The sequence below is a fragment of the Uloborus diversus genome, chromosome 7 (assembly GCF_026930045.1).
Source record: "Uloborus diversus isolate 005 chromosome 7, Udiv.v.3.1, whole genome shotgun sequence".
Taxonomy (NCBI): Eukaryota; Metazoa; Arthropoda; class Arachnida; order Araneae; family Uloboridae; genus Uloborus; species Uloborus diversus.
Window position 1 is genome coordinate 69,443,223 of NC_072737.1, and position 24,942 is coordinate 69,468,164.

The window sequence follows — 24,942 nt, forward strand, 5'->3', positions numbered from 1 at the left end:
TTTCGGGGTTGACAACATCCAAATTTGTTTTCCTCGTGACAATACCTTTCAGAAAAACTAACTCCCATAATTGTATCACAAAAATTAAACGAAAAATTACATGCCCCCAACGCAGTTATAACCGCCCCCCCCCTGCCCCCCAGCACCAATTTCGGAGTTAGCAGCATCTAAATTCGGTTTCCTCATGCCAATACGTTTCAGGAGAACTAACTCGCATAATTATATCATAAAATTTGAACGGGAAACAGCTTGCCCCCCAAATGCAGTTATAATCCCTTCCCCCCTCCGCCCCCCTGCAGCATTTACGGGGGTAGCATCATCCAAATTCGGTTTCCTCGTGTCAATACCTTTCAGGAGAACTAACTCCCATAATTGTATCACAAAAATTGAACGGGAAACAGCTTGCCCCCCCAAATGTAGTTATAGCCACCCCCCTGCCCCCCATCAGCATTTTAGGGGATAGCAACATCCAAATTCGTTTTCCTCGTGCCAATACCTTTCAGCAGAACCAACTCCCATGATTGCATCACAAAAATTGAACAGAATACCTCTTGCCCCCCTGCACATTTATAACCGCCCCCCGCCCCCCTACCCCATTTTCGGGGTTGACAGCATCCAAATTTGTTTTCCTCGTGACAATACCTTTCAGAAAAACTAACTCCCATAATTGTATCACAAAAATTAAACGAAAAATTACATGCCCCCAACGCAGTTATAACCGCCCCCCCCTGCCCCCCAGCACCAATTTCGGAGTTAGCAGCATCTAAATTCGGTTTCCTCGTGCCAATACGTTTCAGGAGAACTAACTCGCATAATTATATCATAAAATTTGAACGGGAAACAGCTTGCCCCCCAAATGCAGTTATAATCCCTTCCCCCCTCCGCCCCCCTGCAGCATTTACGGGGGTAGCATCATCCAAATTCGGTTTCCTCGTGTCAATACCTTTCAGAAAAACTAACTCCCATAATTGTATCACAAAAATTGAACGGGAAACAGCTTGCCCCCCCAAATGTAGTTATAGCCGCCCCCTGCCCCCCTGAACCATTTTCGGGGTTGGCATTATCGAAATTTGGTTTTCTCGTACCAATACCTTTCAGAAAAGCTAAGTCACACAATTGTATCACAAAAATTGAACGGGAAATCACTTGCCCCCCACGGCAGTTATAGCTGCCCCCCAGCCCCCCTGCACCATTTTGGGGGGTGGCAACATCTGAATTCGTTTTCCTCATGCAAATACCTTTCAGAAAAACTAACTGCTATAATTGTATCACAAAAATCGCACGGGAAACCATTTGCTCCCGGACTAAAGGAAAAAAGGGTAGTTGTAAGGGGAAATTACTCTAATTGGAGTGAGGTTTTAAGCGGGGTTCCTCAAGGATCAGTGTTAGGGCCTGTTTTGTTCACTGTTATTATGAACGATATTCACAAAAATATTTCTGGGAACATGAATTGTTTTGCTGATGATGTCAAAGTTATGGGGACTGTAGAAAATGAAGAACAAGCAAAACAGCTGCAAGAGGATCTAGATCATATTACGGAGTGGGCTGATAAATGGGGTATGGCTGTTAATGTTGGGAAATGTCAAGTGCTACATTTAGGGCATGGAAATAAGTGTACAAGTTATTATTTGCAAGGTTCAGTCATTAGTCAGGCAGACAAAGTTACTGATCTGGGGGTCTTAATAAGTCAGGATTTAAAGTTTAGCCAACAGTGCAGCATTGCTGGTAATAAGGCCAATAAGATGCTTGGGTTTATCAATAGATCTATTTCAAACAAATCTAAAGTTCTTCTGCCCTTATATAGAAGTTTGGTAAGACCTCATTTGGAGTATGCTGTTCAGTTTTGGTCTCCTTATCTTAAGAAAGACATTAATACAAATACAAATACAAAAGTGACGACCAGCAACAGGCTCTGGGCCCAGCTAGACTGGTTCCTAGTCAATTTACAATCCCCAGTGAAGATCAATGGCCCTCTTAAAACTGTCTACTCCTTTGCTCATTACCACCTCTTCCGGTAAGCTGTTCCAAGGTTCCACTACCCTGCTAAAATAATAATTTTTCCTAATATCCATGTTAGCCTGAGATTTAAATAGCTTAAAACAATGACCCCTTGTCCTGTTTTCAGTGCTAAACTTTAGTCCCGTAACATCTTTTGTTTTATTAAATTTAAACAGCTGAATCATGTCCCCTTGGTCTCTTCTTTGCTCAAGACTGTACATTTTTAGCCTTCTAAGCCTGGAATCATAATCTAAGTGGGAAAGTCCACTTATTAGCCTTGTAGCCCGTCTTTGAACCCTTTCCAATACATTAATGTCTTTCTTAAGATAAGGAGACCAAAACTGAACAGCATACTCCAAATGGGGTCTTACCAAACTTCTATATAAGGGCAGAAGAACTTCTTTAGATTTATTTGAAATAGATCTATTGATAAACCCAAGCATCTTATTGGCTTTGTTGCTAGCAATGCTGCACTGTTGGCTAAACTTTAAATCCTGACTTATTAAGATCCCCAGATCAGTAACTTTGTCTGCCTGACTAATGACTGAACCTTGCAAATAATAACTTGTACACTTATTTCCATGCCCTAAATGTAGCACTTGACATTTCCCAACATTAACAGCCATACCCCATTTATCAGCCCACTCCGTAATATGATCTAGATCCTCTTGCAGCTGATTTGCTTGTTCTTCATTTTCTACAGTCCCCATAACTTTGACATCATCAGCAAAACAATTCATGTTCCCAGAAATATTTTTGTGAATATCGTTCATAAAGACAATGAACAAAACAGGCCCTAACACTGATCCTTGAGGAACCCCGCTTAAGACCTCACTCCAATTAGAATAATTTCCCCTTACAACTACTCTTTGTTTCCTTCCGGTCAGCCAATTTTTTACCCAAATGAAAGTTTTCCCTCCTATTCCTATATCAGCTAATTTGCTAAGTAGAGCAACATGCGGTACCTTATCGAAAGCTTTTTGAAAATCAATGTAAACAACATCTACAGGCTTCTTATTGTCCAAAGCCATGGTAACTTTGTCATAGAAATGTAATAAATTAGTTGCACAAGATTTACCTTTCCTGAAACCGTACTGAAAACTAGTCAATAGATTATTAGTCTCTAGAAAATTTACTATCTTAATTTTCATCAATGTTTCAAAAATTTTGCAAACCACCGAAGTTAGACTCACAGGTCTATAATTTCCCGCACTCCCTTTAGACCCTTTCTTGAAGAGCGGTGTAATGTTAGCCAGCTTCCAGTCGCGGGCTGGAATGTGGCCCGCGTCTTCACTGCGATATAATTGCGGTTTGATTATCCCATTCGAAGGCTGCTGTTGGTCCAACTAATGAGCATAAGCGCCTTGATCTTGTTGTATTGTAATAATGTATTGGAAAGGGTTCAAAGGTGAGCTACAAGGCTAACAAATGGACTTTCTCACTTAGACTATGATTCCAGGCTTAGAAGGTTAAAAATGTACAGTCTTGAGCAAAGAAGAGACCGAGGGGACATGATTCAGTTTAAATTTATTAAAATGAAAGATGTTATGGGGCTGAAGTTTAGCACTGAAAACAGGACAAGGGGTCATTGTTTTAAGCGATTTAAATCTCAGGCTAACATGGATATTAGGAAAAATTATTATTATAGCAGGGTAGTGGAACCTTGGAACAGTTTACCGGAAGAGGTGGTAATGAGCAAGGGAATAGATAGTTTTAAGAGGGCCATTGATCTTCACTGGGGATTGTAAATTGACTAGGATCAGTCTAGCTGGGCCCAGAGCCTGTTGCTGGTCATCACTTTTGTATTTATATTTGTATTTGTAATATTATAAAGAGAGAGGGCGAATTTTTGTGCGTTTATATGTTCGAGATAATCTCCAGAACCACTGCACCTATTTAAAAAATTCTTTCACTATATGAAAGGTGCTTTCTTACTGAGTAACATAGGCTATAATTCGAAAAAAATCTGATAGATAGTTCTTTTCTTATTCAAATTTAGGCCCAAATTTCACGTAAATTGCCTGTTATTGGCTATTAAAGGGGTGAAAAATTACTTGCACATATTAATATTATATATCGTTAAAACGGGTGGAATTTTCTGCGTTCTAAACAATTTATTTCAATGCTCTAACTTAATTACGGCGGGAGTAATTTGCGTTTTTAGCTCGAACTTTTTTAGGCTTAGATGAAATTTAGGCACTACTTTCTTCATTAAATCTGTCAATGAAAAGTAAAGGAATTGTCTCAGTTTTCTTTTTGACAGCATTGGAAAAAGCGAGATTTTTTACTCCAGATATCTCTCGACCTTTGGTCGAAAACATTAGCTTCTATCTTCAAAGGAAAAAAAGTTACAAGCGTTTTTAAATCAATTTCGAAATATGTCATTTTGCTTCAGGTTGTCAACCATTATTTTCGGGTTTCCATGGTTACGCTTTTTGAATCCATTGTTTATTTTGCATCTGATTTCTTAAACTTATTTTATTTCATGTTTCCATTGTTATGCTTTGAAAATTCATCTTTTGCATTTTAATTTCTTAAAAGTATTTTAATATCTGTCGTCATTGCTTGGAAGGGTAATTTTGCATGGTGTTTCCTTTCTTTTATTTAAGCTATTCTTTAAGTTATTAAGTTATTCTTTTAATTAATTGTTGAATATATGTCACATGACGCAATTTTTGTTCTCAAGGTAGACCGGGAAAAGTCGGGCAACGCAGCTCCTAATATATAAAGATTTGAAAGCTACTGTTAATGTGATTTCATACCTTTTTGTTTGTTTGGCAAAACATTTATTGCTGCCAAAGAAAAAACGTCTGCTTCACTCGCAAAAGGGCTGGGTTCCGGTAGCGTGGTCGCTTGGCACGTTAGGCGCTGAGCAGTTCAGTCTAGGATTATTGTTTTAAGGCAACCGTTAATGTAATTCATTGTTTTGGCGATTTGTTTTGAAAGAAAAGAAACTTTTGATTTGTTTTTATCGGAGTGAAATGTACGACATTTTCTTCTTTTTTTCCGACGATGATTTTTCAATTTTCCACTGGATGTTTTTTTTTTCAGTTAGACAGATGGATTACGATAGCGTGGCTGTTGGGCGAGTTTGGCGATAGACAATAGAGTTGCAGAACTGTTTTTACATTTGAAAGATATTATTTGATGTCCTTTTGTTTTGTTTATTTGGCGAAATATTTTGAAATGCAGTAAAAACTGCTTCACTCGCTAAATAGAGTTTTAAAGCAACTGTAAATCTAATTTAATGATTTGACAAAAAGTTTTAAATTCAAAAGAAACTTTCATAGTGTTTTTTTTTTTTGAAAAGGTGTGTATGAATTTTTTACAAAGAAAAACGATCATTTCACATCAGAGGGGGAGGGGGGTCAATTTTTTTTATTCAACGGACTTCCATTAAATTTTTACCACGGGCATCGCTGTGCGGGTACTGCTAGTGTAAGATAAAGTATGGCTAGCACATATTTTGAGATGAGTCAAGACGCTTGGTTAATTTTTCTTGCAATTTGGAACAAAAATAATTTGGATAGAGGTGATGCAAACAACAAAGCATTTTTTTTTTTTTTTTTTTTTTTTTAATTTGGCTTTGCTCTTTCTTATTCTCATTTTAACTTTCACAGAATCCCCAAAGATTTAGATTAAAAAAAATTTCAATATTTTAAAATTTTGTTACATTCCAAAGTCAGGATTTCCTTTGTAAAAGGAGAAATTGGTTTGAAGCTTGCAAGTTAAGTGTAACAGGAATAATATTTGCTTTTATCACAAATTCACATCATATCAACAGTGGAAATGGTTTCGTAGTGGCTTTTTGAAAATTTGAAGCTGCTTACTTTTGCTTATTACTTTTGCAATATTATAAGAAAATTACTCTTTGACTGATAGTGGTTTGTCAAGCTCTAAAGCCCTCAAGGTGGCTGATCTTGTTCAGCATTTGGAGCTAAATCTAGGATCTTTATCTGCTACTGTGTACTCCATTATAATTCAGTTTCTTTTTTTTTCCTAGAGTGTAAGTTGAAAAAAAAATCCACTAGCTTATTACATTTATTTTGAAAATTGAAAAATTTCTATAAAATAAAAAGAAAAAGAAAGCCAGTAAAGTTGTTCCTTGCTGCACTTATTGTAATTTTCTTTAAGGAAAACATGAACTTCAAATATGGGTGATGAAGCATGACTCACAAAAGATTTAATATCCTCAAACTTCCACATTGTTTTTTTTTTTTTTCCAATGGCACATTTAAAGACAGTTGAATATCAAAAGGATAACAACAAAACTATAAATGAAAACAAGCAATCCAATAGCGTTCCCAGATGGATGTCGAGGGAGAGCAGGACATCTGGACAAATGAGGCATGTCCATTACTTCGTGGAGATCACACAAAGTGCAGAAAGGGTCAGGAACCACGTTGATACGACAGAGATGTTTTCGTAGGCAATCATGGCCAGATAATAAACGAAACATGGCGACAGATTTCATCCTAGGCCAATTAGGGACATTCAGAATCAGCTCAAACCATGGTTTATTGCTGTTGCGATTTTTGAGTTCTTCGTGAAAAGTGTCTTTAAAGATTTTCTTTATTAAGCTTTTGATGTTACTAAATGGAAGCTTAGGATTGGTTCTCTGAAGAACCGATGCTCCCTTTTTGGCCAAAAAATCGGCCATCTCATTACCTTGGATTCCACAGTGGGCCGGAATCCACTGAAGAACAACTGTCTTATTATTTCTGGCAAGCCGGTTAAGGAGCTTCAAACAATTATCGGTGGTTAAAGTTCGGGATTGGCTAGGTGTATCGATAGCTTGGAGTGCAGCCTTTGAGTCCGTTAATACAACTGCTTATGAAAAAGAGTCTAAATGTGGCTGGAGCTGTGACAGGGCCTGGCAAATGGCAGCAATCTCGCCATCGAAAGCTGATCTATGGTTGCCAATGGGGGTGTAAAAGGAAAAAAGTTCACAGTAAACACCAGCACCAGTATTAACACATCCATTCACTTTAGAGCCGACTTCCACATTGTGAATCGCAAAAAAAAAAAAAAAAAATCCTGAAAGCTATGATTTTCAAGGGAGCACAACCACCACCAAAATGATTAGCTTTTTCTCTTTTCTTCAATATAAATGATTCCTGTCCACATTGTTTACTAGTGGTAAAACAGTTAGACTACCTTTGCTTGCATTAATCAGTATATTATGCAATGTAAATAATAAAATATACAACGAAAGGATTATATGCCACTATGTATTATCACGCTAACTTTTCAGAATTTCAAAAAATGCTATTTGTGGATTACTGCAAATCTTTACTAATAATAAATTTGAAAGTCTGTGTCTATGGATCTCTGTCTGTTACGTGCATAGCGCCTAGACCGTTCGGTCGGCTTTCATGAAATTTGGTACACCATGAGTTAGTAGCATAAGGGTGTCACCTCGAAGTAATGTTTCGAAAATTTGATTTTGCACTTTTTCTATTCCAATTTTCAGAAAATTTTATTGAGCAAATTATCATAACGTGGATGAGCAAATTACTATAACATGGGCAAGCAAATGAACATAGCAAATAGGCGAGAAATTCATCATCCATTATTTGTGAATATTCAGGCGAACCAAATGACATTTTAATTTTCTACTACGGGCAAAGCTGTGCGGGTACCGCTAGTACAGTAGTATGTTCAAAATCTTCTCAAAAAAAAAAAAAAAAAAATGGATGAGAGAGATGGAATATTTTACAGTAATTTTTTATTTGTACAGCACTTCATTAAAATTTTTACTGATAAATAGAGTTCATTTCATTTACCATGATGGAAAAATTATTTGGTTCACTTAAAATGGTGTATCACTTTATAAAATAATTATTTTACCTTTGCATTTCCTTTGAATTCATTGTATTCTTTTAAGTACCTGGACGACCGAGCCTCGCTCGGCTTTAAAAGAATTATTTTTTGTCAGCTCATGTTTTTCTAAGGTTCAATACTTTTCCAAATATGCTTGAAAAGCTTCACGTTAACGAAATACTAAGCACTCATCTTCTTATAACACTAAAGTACCAAACAAAGAAGATTCTGAATGTAATTAAATCAACATTTTGCTTTAAACTATCTGTCACATTTGTTTCCACTATACAATTTTCTTGTCAGTTATTAAAATATTTTGACCTTGGAGCCAGTTTTGCTGTGGTGAAATCGGTTTTTAACGGAATACTTCCTTTCATACTATGATGCGTTTCACTATTTCATTTCAATCGAGATTTTCTTTTTGAATAAGTACTTTTAGTGTAGTTGGTCACTTTACGCCAGAAAATGCTACATACAGCATGATATCCATCCAAACTGATGATCCACAAACCATTCCAACAAATGATAACAACTGTCTTAACAAAACATAAAGAATCTCAAGATATACACTTCTTCGAAATAAAATTTAGATGCGTGATTTTAAAAACATGTTAAACTATTTGAAGTGTAAAAAGAAAATAAATAAATAAAATAAAATAAAATAGGATGGTCAAGCAATAGTTTCACTTAAAAAAGAAAAAAAGCCTTACATCCACTTACATAATGCTTTTGAATTTGTTTTCAGCCAAGCGTGTTTGAAATTAGCCAAAGTGGCCAATATCAGCCAAGACTGGCAACCCTAAGCAAGTATAAAATTTTGAAGCGAGAAGAGACAAATTTTCATTGTTATGGTTGCAAATCGTCTGCCTGATGCGTCAACTCACAGTTTACTTCAAGGCTTAACTCAATTTGACTTTATATTAAAAAACTGTTTTTTGTAAAAAATCGCGTTTTTACAGAAAAAACACTAATGTAGATGAACTTAGAATGCAAAACTACAATTAAATCCAAAATTTCATCCAAATCGTTAGAGCCGTTTCCGAGATAAGAAATATATATATACCCACAAGAATTGCTCGTTTAAAGATAAAAGTTTAGTTTCTTCTACGGGCAAAGCTGTGCGGGTACTGCTAGTACAGTAGTATGTTTAAAATCTTCTCAAAAAAAAAAAATAGATGAGAGAGATAGTATATTTTACAGTAATTTTTTATTTGTACAGCACTTCATTAAAATTTTTACTGATTAATAGAGTTCATTTCATTTACCATGATGGAAAAATTATTTGGTTCACTTAAAATGGTGTATCACTTTATAAAATAATTATTTTACCTTTGCATTTCCTTTGAATTCATTGTATTCTTTTAATAAAAGTTTAGTTTCTTCTACACTTTCTCCTAAAGAGCTTCTGTTATCAAGATAATCTTCCCCTGTTTCTCGAATCCATTCCAAAGCCTAAACACAGAAAATATTTTGATTGAAAAATAAGGTATAAAATCTTACTATTTAAGAAAAAATACAAATACAAATACAAAAGTGACGACCAGCAACAGGCTCTGGGCCCAGCTAGACTGGTCCTAGTCAATTTACAATCTCCAGTGAAGATCAATGGCCCTCTTAAAACTATCTATTCCTTTGCTCATTACCACCTCTTCCGGTAAACTGTTCCAAGGTCCCACTACCCTGCTAAAATAATAATTTTTCCTAACATCCATGTTAGCCTGAGATTTAAATAGCTTAAAACAATGACCCCTTGTCCTGTTTTCAGTGCTAAACTTCAGCCCCGTAACATCTTTCATTTTAATAAATTTAAACAACTGAAAATCATGTCCCCCCGGTCTCTTCTTTGCTCAAGACTGTACATTTTTAGCCTTTTAAACCTGGAATCATAATCTAAGTGGGAAAGTCCATTTATTAGCCTTGTAGCTCGCCTTTGAACCCTTTCCAATACATTGTCTTTCTTAAGATAAGGAGACCAAAACTGAACAGCATACTACAAATGAGGTCTTACCAAACTTCTATATAAGGGCAGAAGAACTTCTTTAGATTTGTTTGAAATAGATCTATTGATAAACCCAAGCATCTTATTGGCCTTGTTAATAACAATGCTGCACTGTTGGCTAAACTTTAAATCCTGACTTATTAAGACCCCCAGATCAGTAACTTTGTCTGCCTGACTAATGACTGAACCTTGCAAATAATAACTTGTACACTTATTTCCATGCCCTAAATGTAGCACTTGACATTTCCCCAACATTAACAGCCATACCCCATTTATCAGCCCACTCCGTAATATGATCTAGATCCTCTTGCAGCTGATTTGCTTGTTCTTCATTTTCTACAGTCCCCATAACTTTGACATCATCAGCAAAACAATTCATGTTCCCAGAAATATTTTTGTGAATATCGTTCATAAAGACAATGAACAAAACAGGCCCTAACACTGATCCTTGAGTAATCCCGCTTAAAACCTCACTCCAATTAGAATAATTTCCCCTTACAACTACCCTTTGTTTCCTTCCGGTCAGCCAGTTTTTTACCCAAATGAAAGAAACATATGATTATAATAATGTCTGCAATTAAATAACCTATATCTGTGATATTAATATTCAAGTTTTGAGTACAAAAAGTTTTGAGCATACTTACTTGCTTTGCACTATTTTCAAAAAGAACAAATTGTTGACATTGATCTAAGCGCTTCTTTTTTGCTGTCCAGTGTTCTAGGACATTATTCTCCTGATTGAGCAATCGCTCAAGAATACCTGAGGATAAAAAGATGAAGTTTACACAACAAAAATCATCAAACCTTCTAGAAAGCTAGTAATCAGGCAAAAAAGTTGGGTATCAGTTTTTATTCTACAAAACTTTGATATATTTAAAAATTTCTACAATACACACTGTGCTACCCCATCACTCTTTTTATACTCCATCATCCACTATAATATTAAAATCTGTTCGCGTCCGTCTGTCTGTCTGAAGATCGATCTTCTCGAGAATCGCTGCGAATCGAGAGTCAAACGAGATACCGATCAATTCGGAATTTTCCAAAGAAAACAATAGGACCAATCTCGTAATTGTGAGATTTTAATTAGCGGAGATATTAATTAAAACGTTAATTAAAATAACGTTATTCAGGAATTTTTATTTCTTTCCTGTTGCCATTTTGCATATGCGTGAGCAAGTAAAATTCTAATAATTGATTTAAAAGGGATTTTTTTGGCTGCTGTCCAAATCTTAAAACAACGTTTCCATCTAGAATTTCATTTTAAATTAGTTTAAAATTGGTTGCCCTATTCGGACATAGCCTTTATTTTATCGTCTGTCCTTTTTTTATTTTTACATTCAATGTTCTTAACTCTTTTCAGCATATGAAAGTTGTTTCTTTAGCTATATTTATTGATTGTAGTGTAAGTTCATTATTCATCTGCCTCATATTTTGGTACACTTAGGATGTGCGACTAATTATGTTTATTTTGTTGGACTTTTTCCCGTCACATGGGTGAGTTTTCGATTTGTAATAACTCTCTTTTTCCTTCCTGTTTCTATTTTTAAAATACAGTTTATATCGTTAAAAGAACATGTTAAATTAAGATTGCTTGGATTTCTTTGTGAAACAGAGTTGAACAAAAAAGATTGTTTTTAAGGATTTTAACTAAAGCTAAATTGGAATCTGATGACTTGGTATTAAATTAATGCTTATTGGTAGTTATTTAGTCTTGGTGCTTTAGTTTCACGTAATCAACCAAAAATTATGTGTCAATCTATGTAAAAAGCTGATTGTAATTGTACATAAATAGTTCAGATATAGTCTATCAGATGTAATTCATTTTAACGTGAGCACAGATTATAGTTGATAATGCATATATTTTCATCTTTTGTGCTAATTGAAAATACTCATAACTTGTATCATTGATAACTATGATTAACGTTAAAGAGATTTTTGACAAAATATGCTCTACTGGTGTTTTGCAAACCTTGCATTACGCGTATTTATTTACTCCTTAGCGCTTTAGAAACTGATGTCAGAGTAATACAAATTACTCTGACTCAATAATTGAAGAAATTGGACATCTCTTTCATTTTTTAAGTAGCCCGTGCAACGCCGGGCACGCAGCTAGTATTATTTTAAAATATGATACATTTACTTTTTTTTTTTAAATTTACAACTAAGGGCAACAAATAATTTGAAAGTGTCTCTGTCCAAGCAATAATGAAGTTATAATATTCCCAAAAAATGCCGCTAATATCGAAGAAGTTGATGCAGATAAAAGAAAAATGCAACATTCTGTTGAAAACAACTATTGAAAACATAGGTATGTAAACAATTCAATCATTTAGGGTAAAGTTGAGGCTACTGCTGTAAGACATTCTTGGACCTCAGAATGTTTTACTCTGAAAATTTTAGGCACCAATGATGATAGCCCAGGCAGGCCCTTATATGAGAAAAAAAAACAAATGACTCAAGAATCCTACTATAGACTGAAAGTTAAATGATCAATCCAACGAAGATTTCACATTTGGGCAGAGCCCGACTGGGATTTTTGAAGACACTCAGCACGAAATTTATTTGGTGCCCCCCCCCCTCCCCCTGCTTATTCTATATAGCGAAGCAATAAAATATTTTGATACTTGCGTATTAACACAGCCATTTGGTGGTATGTTATATTACAATGCAGATACATTATAAAAAGTAGAAAGGACTGTGGGTAGGTAAAGGGTAGTAACTGCAAATTTTTCATATTTCCTTTTTTCTTTTTTTTTTTTTTTGCATTTTTGTCATCTATTGTACATTAGCTTTATTGCACCAGCTTGCTTATTTGTTTCCGCTGAAAAAAAAAGATTGGAAAAAAAAGTCTAATTTCAACATTTCCCTATTGTTAATCCAAAACAGGTTTCTTCAAATATCTCAATAACTCATTTCAGCAGACCCTGTCGTTTACTTGCCCGCGATAGTGTATTATACGATAGTTAAACATTATAATATAAAATGTTGTCAAACTTTGCCCGTTGCAGTAGGCCGCAAATTTCAAAATTATCTATATTATAACTTTTAATTGTGGAACTATAGACTGAAATCAGAGTGCTTTTTAATATTTGTATCTTGCTACAGTCCAATATGAAATGAGTTCAATTTAAACTTTATCTACAGAGTTAGTGTACCGAAATGTTGGTGCCCTGGGCTCATGCCCCATGTGCCCATGCCTTAATCTAGCCCTACATTTGGGTCAAAGTAAATGCAACCAAAACTTACTCCAAAAACATACATAATCATGCAATTAAAGAGCATGCAGAAATACTGCTAAAAATGTTATTATAAATTAAATGGTTTGTAATTGCTTTATTCTTATCATTCATTAAATTTTTCTTCAAGTAAAACAAACCAAAAACATTCATTTCTATTTGGAGGGATACTTTGTAAAAACTTTCATCTTTTGATAAATACTACAACAGCTTTTAAACTTAAATCTATTTTTTTAAAACCTGATATAAATATTTTCAAATACATGATTTACTATTTTCATTCATTGGTGAAATGCTTTATATTAGTTTTCTGGTTGAAAGTATTTTTAAATTTATTTATTTTGCTGTTTAGCAGCCCATAGTAAATTGGAGTAAAAAGATTACTTGAAACTTAACATCTGTTGTTTTATTCATTTTAATTTAAGAATAATACTACTTAAAAATTAATATTAATAATTTGCACTTGAATGCCAGTTTATTTTGCTGAACATAAATATCCTAATTAATTGTGAATAATTGAACTTTTATTAAAGATAAATGCTTTTGTTGATGTTTTAATGAGAATAATTTAGCACCTGCAGAGTTTGGAAACAAGATAAATCAATCTTATCAAAGCAGTGTTTTAGGAGAAATTTAAAAGCAAAGTTTCTCTAGTTATTCTTTTAATACATTTTAAATAAAAATTTAAAGAAAAGTAAAGAAAAAACATAACTGATACTACCTTTAACTTTATTTTCTGAACCTTTATGATTTACTTCAATTTGGGAACTGTAGTATTGTACGCAGCGTGAACTATATTTCAAAAATGTTTCAGCATTTCTACGAGCAAGTGTGCAAGCTTTTAAGAAAGCTTCTTTTTGTTCCTGATGCTTAGTCAACAGCTGTGAAACATATGCGACTTTATCAGAGCTTTCTTTTTTCTCATTAGTTTCATTATTGCTTCCACACCAATCTTCATCCCTTCGATATTCACGCTCCAAACTATCAAGAACCGAGCACACCTAGAAATAAAAGTATAGTTTTAATTTGCAAACTGGTAATGCTGACGTCACCAAAAATGAAACTCGTGCCATAGCAAGCGTGATGGCATTATTTCATTGTTGAGGCACCAAAAATTCAGGAAGTTATTTATAATTTGATAATACTTTTTGACAACGTTTGACATGTAGGGAAATGCTTTATTTTGAAAGGTTGAACTTGATCGGGTCACTTGACTGTTTTACTGGTACAACTACAATTTTAGGAGAATGAAGAAACGAAAAAGTGGTCAACATTGAGCGCTATCAACTAGAGTTCAGGGTTAATCCACTGGAGATAGGGTTAAAATTTCAACTATAAAATATCAACAAACAGGCAATTACATTGTTCCAATGTAGAAGCAATTTTCACCCGTCATGCCTTGATTGGAGATTTTCTTGTAAAACTCTTAGTGAACATAAGTGTAACAATAAAAGTTAGAAACAGTTCATGCATCTTTCCCATTTTTATATCATTTTTAAGTATGTAAAAAAAAATGCAATGCAATATATTCAAAATTTATACAGTAATTGAATTTTATAATTTTAAGAATTAATTTATAATTTCAAGAAAATATTTAGCAATTCATTTCTGATAGTTGGTCATAACTGTGCTATTCTAACAAATTTTATGATTGATGAAAATGGGATTTTTTTACATTTGAATTAAGAGCATTTGGAGTTAAAGTTAATTACTTGGTTTTTTAAAGAATTTTTTGGTTTAATTGCATATTTTTCTTTATTCCATTCTCATTTCTATACTTTTCATAGCTAAATTAATACTATAGTGCATTTAGAGAGAAGAGATGGTGGAACTAAACAAAGCAATGTGACACTTGGCAATGTTATTTGCTTGGCGCTGGAATGTTAAAAACAGCGCCAATCAGATAAGTGAAGTATTTATGAACAGAATCGCTAATCCAAGGAGTAATTCATGAAAGTGGCTAATGTTGGTGCCAAAAAGCAACCCGCTTTGTTCAATTCCACTATCACATCTTCTTGAATGCATTATAAGCAATACCATAAAAGATCAAAATTTTGAATTTCTACTCACTATCTTTAACAGTCAGTGATATATCTGGTTCGATGTAGTTAATTCACAACAAATCACAATAATTAGAGTAATCAAACTTATGCCGAAACAACACTTAAGTATCGAATGTTTTGGAAAAAATTGATCGATTTTTGCCATTTACATTAATTAATTATAGCACAGCATCAACTCATTATCACAACACAAAACATTTAGCACCCAAATGCAATGTATAAATAATTATAGTTACTTGTTCAGCAGTCTTGTAGAAATTTAAAGAAGCTGTAGTTAATTTATGCCTATCCTCAGCATGAGTCATTAATTGATGCCAACTTGAATTTACATCATCACAGATTGCCCTAACATGAGATGGATCAAAGTGGTTAGCTTGAATCAAAGATTCTGCCCTCTGCTGTACTAAAACTGCACTTGAATGTGTTTTCTGAAAAAAAGAAAATTAAACAATTAATAAAACTGTAACCAATATTTTCTTATGAAAAATAAAAATAAAATGATTTTAAAAAAACGTCAAGAGGAATAGAGAAGACACAAAACTCTAAGATACATTTTACCTTTCAGTAAAGTATTCCAGAAAGTATAAATTTACAATTTTTGGAATCCGAAAGAAAACAAAATTGTGTTAGATTTCATCAATATTCAGTGCTATGCCTTGTCTGGCAGTAGATGCCAGAACAGCTAAAGATAAGTCCTTCTAGTCCCATAATGCTTGAAAGATAACTTTTTAACTGCCAGAGGCACAAGAAAGATTTTTCACAAGTAAGTAAGCTGATTGGAAGAGTCCAAAGCAATGGGAAAAAGGAAGTTAAGTTAGAAAACATATTTTCCATATTCCTCTTTCAAATAATCCAAACAACTTTGAAAGTTGAACAGTTCATTATTTTTTCATTATTGAATAAAACAGCTGCATTTCACAAAACCAATCTTCCTCCCTCACACGTTATTAACTTACAATCGATTTTTTTTTCTTTTTTAATACCTGATTCAGATAATATTGAACTTAAGGCAAACCACACAGATAAATTATTTGCATTAAATCTTACCTCAATTTCATTAGAAACTGAATCTAGTATTTTATACAAAATATTGATTTGATAATATGATTTCACATCATTATGTGGTTCTTTTGTCAACTCCTCCAAGCATTTTTTAATTTGGCCTGAAATTTAGAGCAAAAAAAAAAGCCAAAGTTCTGTCACTAAGTTATAGGTTGGTTGAAGTACGCTTCAGTCCAAAAATTATTAACAGCTTCACCTGTAGATTCAGCTAACCTTGCACAATATGAAAATTAAATTTAATAGATTGAAGATATGGAGTATTTACACTATTCAAAGATGCTCTGCAGAACAACAGGTAAAATAAAAGTTTGAATGAAGTCATACATGTACCACGCTCATCAGTTTTTTCACAATTGAAAGAGACTAGCTTTGCTATAACTTTCCTTGGGTTAAACCCACTGCTTTAAAATTATCAAGAGCGGCTTTTATGGCTTTAACCCCTTCCTTAACATTATCTTGTCTCACTAAGTAGATGCAAAGTTTAAGGTCTCAGAAAGCAATATTTCAAAAAACAAGAAGAGGGGGAGGGGGAGAGAGGAATTTAGTTTGATTTGGTTTGCCTTTCATGTCACCATTTCCGAGAGAAAGAAAAGGGATAAGAGAGAATAATGTAACCGCAGAAAATACAATTGTTATATTTATATTGTTCACCTATTTTATATAATTTTGCTCAAATAATTTGGGTGTGTGATCACCTTCTTTGTCTCTCTTATTTGCCACTCTTGTCCCCCTCCCCCTCATTTCACACAAACAGAAAACGTTTCAGCACTTTTGACTGGAAAATGTAGTGATAACATAGCTTCTTGTGACAGGTGGAAAATAATAAAAATTGGCAACCCTATTTAAATAGAGAATATCTGGAGCTTTATCTATTTCAATAAGAAACTTTGAGCCACAAAAATAAGTAGCCATCTAGAAAACAATATGGGGTAACAAAGCTATTGTTAAATGCCAAACTAAGGTGCTAATCAGACATTTTTCTGCTTTATAAAAACAATCAAAAGCTTACTTCAATAGCCAATTGGAATTGCTGATGCTCTGTTCGCAATTGTTCAGCTTCTTGTAAAGAGGATGGAATAATAAAAGAAGCAACTAACATAGCTTCACCATTTCCAATCCAACTCAACACCTACAAAGATCAATTTAAAAATAAAACTGTAAGTTTATTTAATTTTATAGCATTATACACTCTTCATATATTAAAGGAATACATGGACATGTTATTTGAAATTGGTCATAAGAAACCTAATGACATAAGACAGAAATATCAAAAACAAAATATTAAATACATTAGTTTAAACACTATTCAAAAAAACTTTAGTTTATGTTGATTCATTCAAAAAGTCAAAATAAAAAAGGCAGGATTAATACAAACTTCTGGTAACATTAAGATTTAATAGATAATCTCAATTTTTGTTAAATTAAAACTTAAGAGAAAAGTGAAATTTTCTGCAAAAAATCAGACAAAAGCAGATTTTGAGAATGGGTAATAAAAAGCGAAAATGTGCCAGATGGTAGAAAATAAGCATTCCTGTATTTTTTATTTTTATGTGCATTAATTAATTCTAGTAATCTTGTTAAGTTTGAAGTTTACCCGTACTTTATTTTTGCTAGCTTTCCTCTGCAAACATACTAGATATTGCATGTTTTTTAGTCATATTTAAAAATACTAGAATAACATTCACAAGTTTCAGTGCCATTTTAAAAAAGAGTGAAGAAATTAACAAAATAATTGTGCACATAAAATATACTATAGGTAACTTTAAAATAGTGCAGTCAACAGCAAAATACAGTGAAAGTAACTTACATAAATCAGTTATTTCTTAATTCAAAGATCATGGTTTGTTTCTACTTGGTTTACATTTATTTCATTTTTTTAGCGTTTCTCCTCCAATTTAGATATTGCAGAAGCTATCCGCTTTTACGTACTTTTTCAAGTTGTATGTCAAGTTCTTGTGTAGTGGGACAGAACAATTAATGTTGGAAAATGTCAAGTTAAACATTTAGGTCATGGAAATAAGGGCACAAGTTATAATTTACAGGGCTAAGGAATCAGTAACAGTGAAACATAGCAAATAATAAAACTCAGGGAATGATTTTGTTTATCAACATATCTATTTAAAAAACATGTGTAAGAAGGTTCTGCTGCCTTTACATAGTAGTTTATAGGCCTCATTTGGAATATACAGTTCAGTTTTGGTCTCCATATCTCAAGAAAAATATTTGTTTATTGGATAGGTTCAAAGGAAGGCTACTATGCTAGTAAGGAGACTTTTACACTGAGGTTATGATGCCATACTAAAAAACTTATGGTGTTACATGAAATCTGTTTCAGTGCTGTGGATATTTTTACTATTCAGATTATTTGTATATAGTGGAAATAAATTTGCTGCATTTTTAACAGGATTGAGTTATACATTTTTAAATGACACCTGAAATGAGTACACCTTGTAACAATAAGAAAAGTGAATAAAAGAAGTGTTTGTATAAGTGAAAGATCACTGAAATAGTATAGATAAAAAGATAATGATAAAATCTTATTGAAATCAAATAACTTAAAACATTTTTTTAAAAATCTAAATATAATGCTTTTGTCTTTGGCTAATACAGCCACAGTATAATTATCTTTGGTAGTAATAAAACTTAGTAGTGAATGAGGGAAAACAGAAGACACACCTGGCTGGCATCATTTTCCAGCTGGCATAACTGAATACTTTGTTCAAGTTTTACTCGTTTCATCTCTGCAACATCTTCTAAATCTAGATGACGTTCTTGAAGAAAATCAAGTAAAACTTGTACCCTTGCTTGCCCATCATATTGATGGTCAGCCATTAATTGCACTCCCGAGGTTTCAAATAGCTGAAAATAGATAGATGCTTTAAAATAAGAGAACTTACAGAACATGGATAGGGAAGAGGAGGGAGGATTGGGACACTTTTCACATAAATGATTCTTATTCATAATCCTCTACTTATTCATAAATGCAAAAGCTCACACAATAAACTTGCATATTATAACTACATGTTAAAAATATACACAATGTTTAAACACTTTATTATTTTCACACTTGACTAATTACAAATTTCAAGAATTTTGTCCCATTCCTCCCTCCTGGGTGGGAGGAGTGGGACATGAGTATGGGAGGAGTGGGACACATTTGAAAATTACAGAAAATTAGCGAATGTCATAATTAGAAAGGTCCACATTAAAAGAAAAACAAGACTGTGCTCTACTAGTCCCACCAAACAATTGTGGTGGCGGTAATTTCATGATAATATTTGTTTTATCTATAATGCTACAGTCATCCTGTTGAGGAAAATTAAAATTTCCTTTCATGTCCTTTCTCATAAATTTTGCATTGTAGCTTTCAGTATCATAAATGCCCTCCACCCTTGCAACATAGTAAACAATTGACCATTTGGTAAGGAATTTGACAAGCACAAATTCATTTTCTCCTATGTTTGGTTTGTCCTCCATCCAGTCAATCTCTTGTGCTATTTCCACGTCATCATGCATATGAGGATAAAATTCTTCATCTGAAGTGTCGTGTAAAGAAATTGACCCTTCACTATCACTGGATTCATCTTTAAACTCAAATGTTTTTTTAACTTTTAGTTTTTTTTTTTTTTTTGCACACGGGTTTTAGTTGATGCCTTTTTTTTTTTTTTTTTTTTTTCTAGTTTGGCAGCTTCTGCTTCTTCAATTTCTATCTTCTCTGGGGTATCTGTCAATATCTTTGTTTGTCCTTTCTTCTTTCTTTTATTTTTCTTCAGGGGATTCCTGGGTTCTGCTTTGGGAAATGGCCGTATATCTGCAGGACTAAGCGACAAAATATGAGAGCAGGGGTGCCCATCCCCCCCAAGCTCAATGGCGCAAATTCCCCCCCAAAAATTTTCCCGCTTTCGAATGGGGTGACACATAAGTTTTTAGAGTGTGTAATTTCTAGTCAAATTCAAGGGGGGGGGGGAGCGCTAACAAACTGAAATATTGTTGAATTGTGTGACCCACCTTGCCTTCCCAAATTTTACAACGTAGTCCTTGGGTAAATAAATTTTAGGTACCCCTGAATTTTGCTACACCTTTTTTTTTTTTTTAACGTATGAATAGTTACAGGGAGAGTGGATTCAACTTTCTGGCTTGGGATGGAGTCATTACTAGATGTATACAATATGAATCTTGAAACGGAAATTTATTGCCACTTTGATAGGGGGTCCGGGGGTTCTCCCCCGGAAAATTTTCGAAATTGTAGTTTTAAAACTACAGTTTTAGACGATCTCTGGTGATGTTAGGGGGATACATGGTTTGGTGTTTTAAAAGCACAACTGTAGATAATCAACGTTGTGTTAAGGAGGGCTCTCCTTTGTTTTCAAGTTTTAGTTCTAAGAACGCAGTTTTAGACTATCTGTGATAATGTTAAGGAAAGAAGATATCCTAGGGCTTGCCCCGGGGAAATTTTTAAAATTAAAAGTCTTAAAAACGCTATCTATGGTTGGGGGAAAAGCGGTTTTCTGAAATTGAAGCTCTAAAATCGCAATTATAGCCGACCTTTGTGATGTTAAGAAAAAAAAAGTTTTCGGAAGCTCTGCCGAAATTTTCTCGAAATTGAATTACGTAAATAAAGAAATAAAACTAAAAATAGATTAGAAACTTTGTTTGGAGGTGAGAAATTTAACATTTTCAAATTATTAACTGAAACATCCTGCTGAATAAACTGCAAGTATGGAACAAAAAGAAGCTATAAACAGGCCCTCTAGTGGTCAAACTGACAATAAAATAAGGTGATTTATTTTGCCATAATTTTAGCTGTCCCACTCCTCCCACTGTCCCATTCCTCCCTCCTCTCCCCTACATTTTCTTTACAATAAATTAAGCAAGTGGATTATAGCTAGGGAATAGCTGAAAATGGGTAAATGCTTTTTGATAGAGAAATTTGAAACAAGAACATATTTTTCTTATAGTAAACTAACAAAATCCTTTACAATGTACACCAATTTGATTCAACAAAACAAAAAACACTAACACAAAACTGCACATTGAAAAACACATTAAAAAGGCATTTTACATAGAGGAATTATTTAACAAGCATTTTGACAGAGAGGAATGATTAAGAAGTTTTTACTCATTTAGCTATTAAAAGTACCTTTGCTTCTAGAAATTTCAAAACTATGATGCATACAATCTTAAGAAACAAATACCAAAATACCCTGTGATTGACAGTATTCCAGAAATAAGTGAGGTTCATCAGCTTGCCAGGAAATTCAAATTTTCTGGCGTGAGGGAGAGTTCAGGGTCTATTTTGCAGCCAAAAAAAATCCTTTTTCCCTCCTTGGTTCCAGTTACAAAGCAAATCACAATAGGGAAAAAGAAAAATAGAAAATCGAACGGTAGTAAATGTAAAACGAATTTCCTAAACACAGCATTCATTGATCTGCAACATGCTTTTTCAATTGCTCAGTAGGTAAAACTTGACTGAAGAAAATGTGCAGTGCGATCTTTCAAGTGAAAGAAGTTGCAATACTTTAGATCAGCGGTGCCTGCCCAAACTACAGCCCCTGGACCAGGTTCAGCCAATTGTTATTTTCAATGTTATGAATCCAAAGACATATTCTGAAACCTTCCAAAACAACAGATAGCCTTTTTCAGTATTACGAATTATTGTTGCAAATTTGAAGTTAAACAGCTAATAATTTGTTTCTAAAACAAATGGAAACTTCGTATCAATAAAATAAGCAGGTAATAATGGTAACAACAGTTCTTGATTTGTAAATTTCTTTCCTTTTTTCGCATTTTTCATGCTATCTGCAAAAAAGGATTTAAATATATTTTAATTTTACATGAGTTCTGGCCTATGAGATTCATCTTAGTATGAGGCGCAGTCCTCAGGTAAAAAAAGGTTGGGCATCACTCTATTACATAATCGATACTAAAAGGACTTTCTATCAATAACACTCTCAATGCATAATGGTTGCAATGAAGATGAGACGTTTTCACTAATATAAAAAGCACAGAAAGCAATGCAGAGGAAATCATTTTTAAAATACTTTTTTACACAGAAAAATTTGTTTTGACCAGAAAAGAAAGATTTAAACAAGATAAGAGGTACAATTAATGTGTGTTTGCTATTATTGAAGGATGTTTATTATAGATTTAGTTACATGTCAATAAAATGATTGACTCAGAAACAATCAATATAATTGTGATTTATTTATTTCTTTTTAAAGAAATTACTTTTAAATTCTTTTTAAAGAGGCAAGTTTATTTTTTATTCATTAATTTCTTTATGTACTTGCAAAATATTTTAATTTTAGGTCCAGAAATGTTTGCCTTGTTTTAGTTACTTCTTTTATAAAATATTTTGTAATCAATTAAATTTGTCTATCAGAAGAGAAAAGTAATATTCTTAGTTAATGCTTTAACAAAATAAAACCGTTTATTAGTATTTATAATATTATATATAGAACATGATATTTCTAAACATATATTTACTGCATTAAATTGAACATGTTTCTCTGGCCTTGTTTTTCTTGGTATGCCAGGATTATTGTCATCAAATTGGAACGCTTCCGAAATTTAACAATTTAGTTTTTTTTTTAATTTAAGCCCTGCCTGTAGATTTTATGCTCACATAAATGAAATGAGATATCATTTTAAATTATTACAAGGTGAGCATAAAGTCTTGCCCCAATTATAAAAATTCATTACCGAATAACCTTTTGACATAATTTAAATCTGGTGCTGTTACTTAGGTTAGTGCTACTAACAACCTAGTTTTTTGTCTAGTTTCAACCTACTAACAACCTAGTTTTGTTAACACCTAGTTTTTTGTGACCAATAGATGGCGCTGGATGAAACATTTCTGGGTTGGTGGATTGGAAAAGATGTGACGAAACTCAAAAAACCCCTTGGAAACAGGAATCTAAGATGACCTTCGGTGTGACACGTGTAACACAGGACCCCCTGGTGGGGTTGATCCCGAATATCGCCCCTCAGTCTGCATGTTGAATAGATTGGTGGATACAGTCTGGCATTTGGCGGTTTCACCTCTTTTCAAAACGTATTCAAGTGCAGTACTTTGTGTCTGGTTTTGGCCGCGGACCGTAGGCGGGATGCAGACCATGCGAAGCCAATGTCCTAGCAAATGAAAACTGCTCCCTAAACCAGGAGTCTATTGCCATGCCATCAATCTCAGAATGAAAATTAATTACTGGACAAGACACATGCCCCTTGATGAGGAGGAGAGAAAAAAAAAGAAGATTGAGAGGGGAACTTGGAAAAAAGATTTCAGAGAGATTGGAAGCTCTGACGCGCCTGAACGTGGAGTGAGCTCACGCGAGCTGGACTTTCATAATGTTTGATTGGCATCAGAGATAACCTTCGTCGTGACAGTCCACGAGAATTTATGAGTCCCACAAACATTAATTTTTATTGCGGTAAATATTTATTTTAACCAAGAGAAGTTACTCCAGATGAAATGGTGTAAAATTTTAGTTATGCAAATAAAAATTGAAGTAAAGTCTGAGTCTGTGACTAATAGTTCGTCGCCGGATCCAACGCTACCCAGGTGAATCCTGAAATTCGTCACAAAGATGATCCAACACCCTAGCCACCCGGCTCTCCAAACATTACTTCCCTTCACTTTTTTTTATGAAGCTATACCAACAACAGAGTCTTTGCCACACCGGTTGCCGACATCGACAAACTAAAGGCTAGGCGACAAGCTGCTGTAGGTACTGTGACAGAACACATGCTACAAAACATTTGGCGGGAACTAAAATACCGGTTTGATATTCTCAGAGCTACCAAAGGGACACGTGTTGAAGTTTACTAATGCAAGTGGTCTTCAAAAACTAGTAACAATTACAAATTTAAATTTGTCAAAGGGTTATTCTGTAATAAATTTTTATAATCAGGGCAAGATTCCTCTGCTCACCCTATCCTGTATCACCCTGTTGGATTGCCATATTATCCAATAATTGGCAATTTTTCAAATGATTATGATTTCAGTTTGACATAAATACTTTCAGCTAAGTATCAGAAAAACCTACTTGGTATAACTCTTGTCCTCTCTGTATAACATCTAGAACAGTTTGCTGCATATTGCTAACACTTTCATTGTGAATATGAAGAGACTGTTCTGCCTCATTCATATCTCGAGCAACTTCAGCATTTTGAAGCTCTTCAGACCACAATTCCAATTGTGATGAAATCTAAAATAAGTATTAAAACCATTGAGATTATTTTAAAATACATAATTTTAACAAAAGGTTATTTTAGGATTAACCTTCTCTGATGTTATGTAAAGATATCCGACTTTTGTTGGATTCGACAATTGAAAAAGAGATTCCTTGAAACACTGATAAGGGGTTAACATTTTTTTCATAAATTTGTGCATTTATAAAGTTGTTGACCTTACATTTACTCTTTAGAACTAAGGTACTAATTTGTTTAATGAAATTAGTGTCGGCAGTATTCCTACAATTATAAGCTTTAATGAGGATGTTAATTATCAACTTTCTCATCTATTTCTTAAACACTTCTATCTCATAAAATGCATATTTAGAAAAACTTACTTCAAGTGCATCTCTTTCAAAGAGGCGTAGCTGAAGACAAAGATCAAGTTTTAACTTTCGATTACTCCATAACTCTTCTAATTCCTCTCTACTCCTACTCAAGGATTCTAAAAGTCCTTCAATGGCAGCATATGATGTACTAGCATCAGTATCAGGAACTAAACCAGAATTTCTAAAGAAAACAAGAT

General features: G+C 33.8%; 1 protein-coding gene across 1 annotated transcript in view; it reads right to left on the reverse strand.

Annotated features, from left to right (window-relative positions):
- Window positions 1–24,942, reverse strand: part of LOC129227013 (triple functional domain protein-like) — a 100,433-nt gene that overhangs the window by 45,688 nt on the left and 29,803 nt on the right. The window contains exons 17-24 of the mRNA XM_054861642.1: window positions 24,755–24,926; window positions 24,230–24,391; window positions 18,861–19,043; window positions 17,194–17,313; window positions 15,359–15,550; window positions 13,781–14,060; window positions 10,465–10,580; window positions 9,151–9,273 (exon numbers count right to left, since the gene is read on the reverse strand). Of these exons, the coding sequence (XP_054717617.1) occupies window positions 9,151–9,273; window positions 10,465–10,580; window positions 13,781–14,060; window positions 15,359–15,550; window positions 17,194–17,313; window positions 18,861–19,043; window positions 24,230–24,391; window positions 24,755–24,926 (1,348 nt within the window). The remainder of the gene's footprint in view (window positions 1–9,150; window positions 9,274–10,464; window positions 10,581–13,780; window positions 14,061–15,358; window positions 15,551–17,193; window positions 17,314–18,860; window positions 19,044–24,229; window positions 24,392–24,754; window positions 24,927–24,942) is intronic.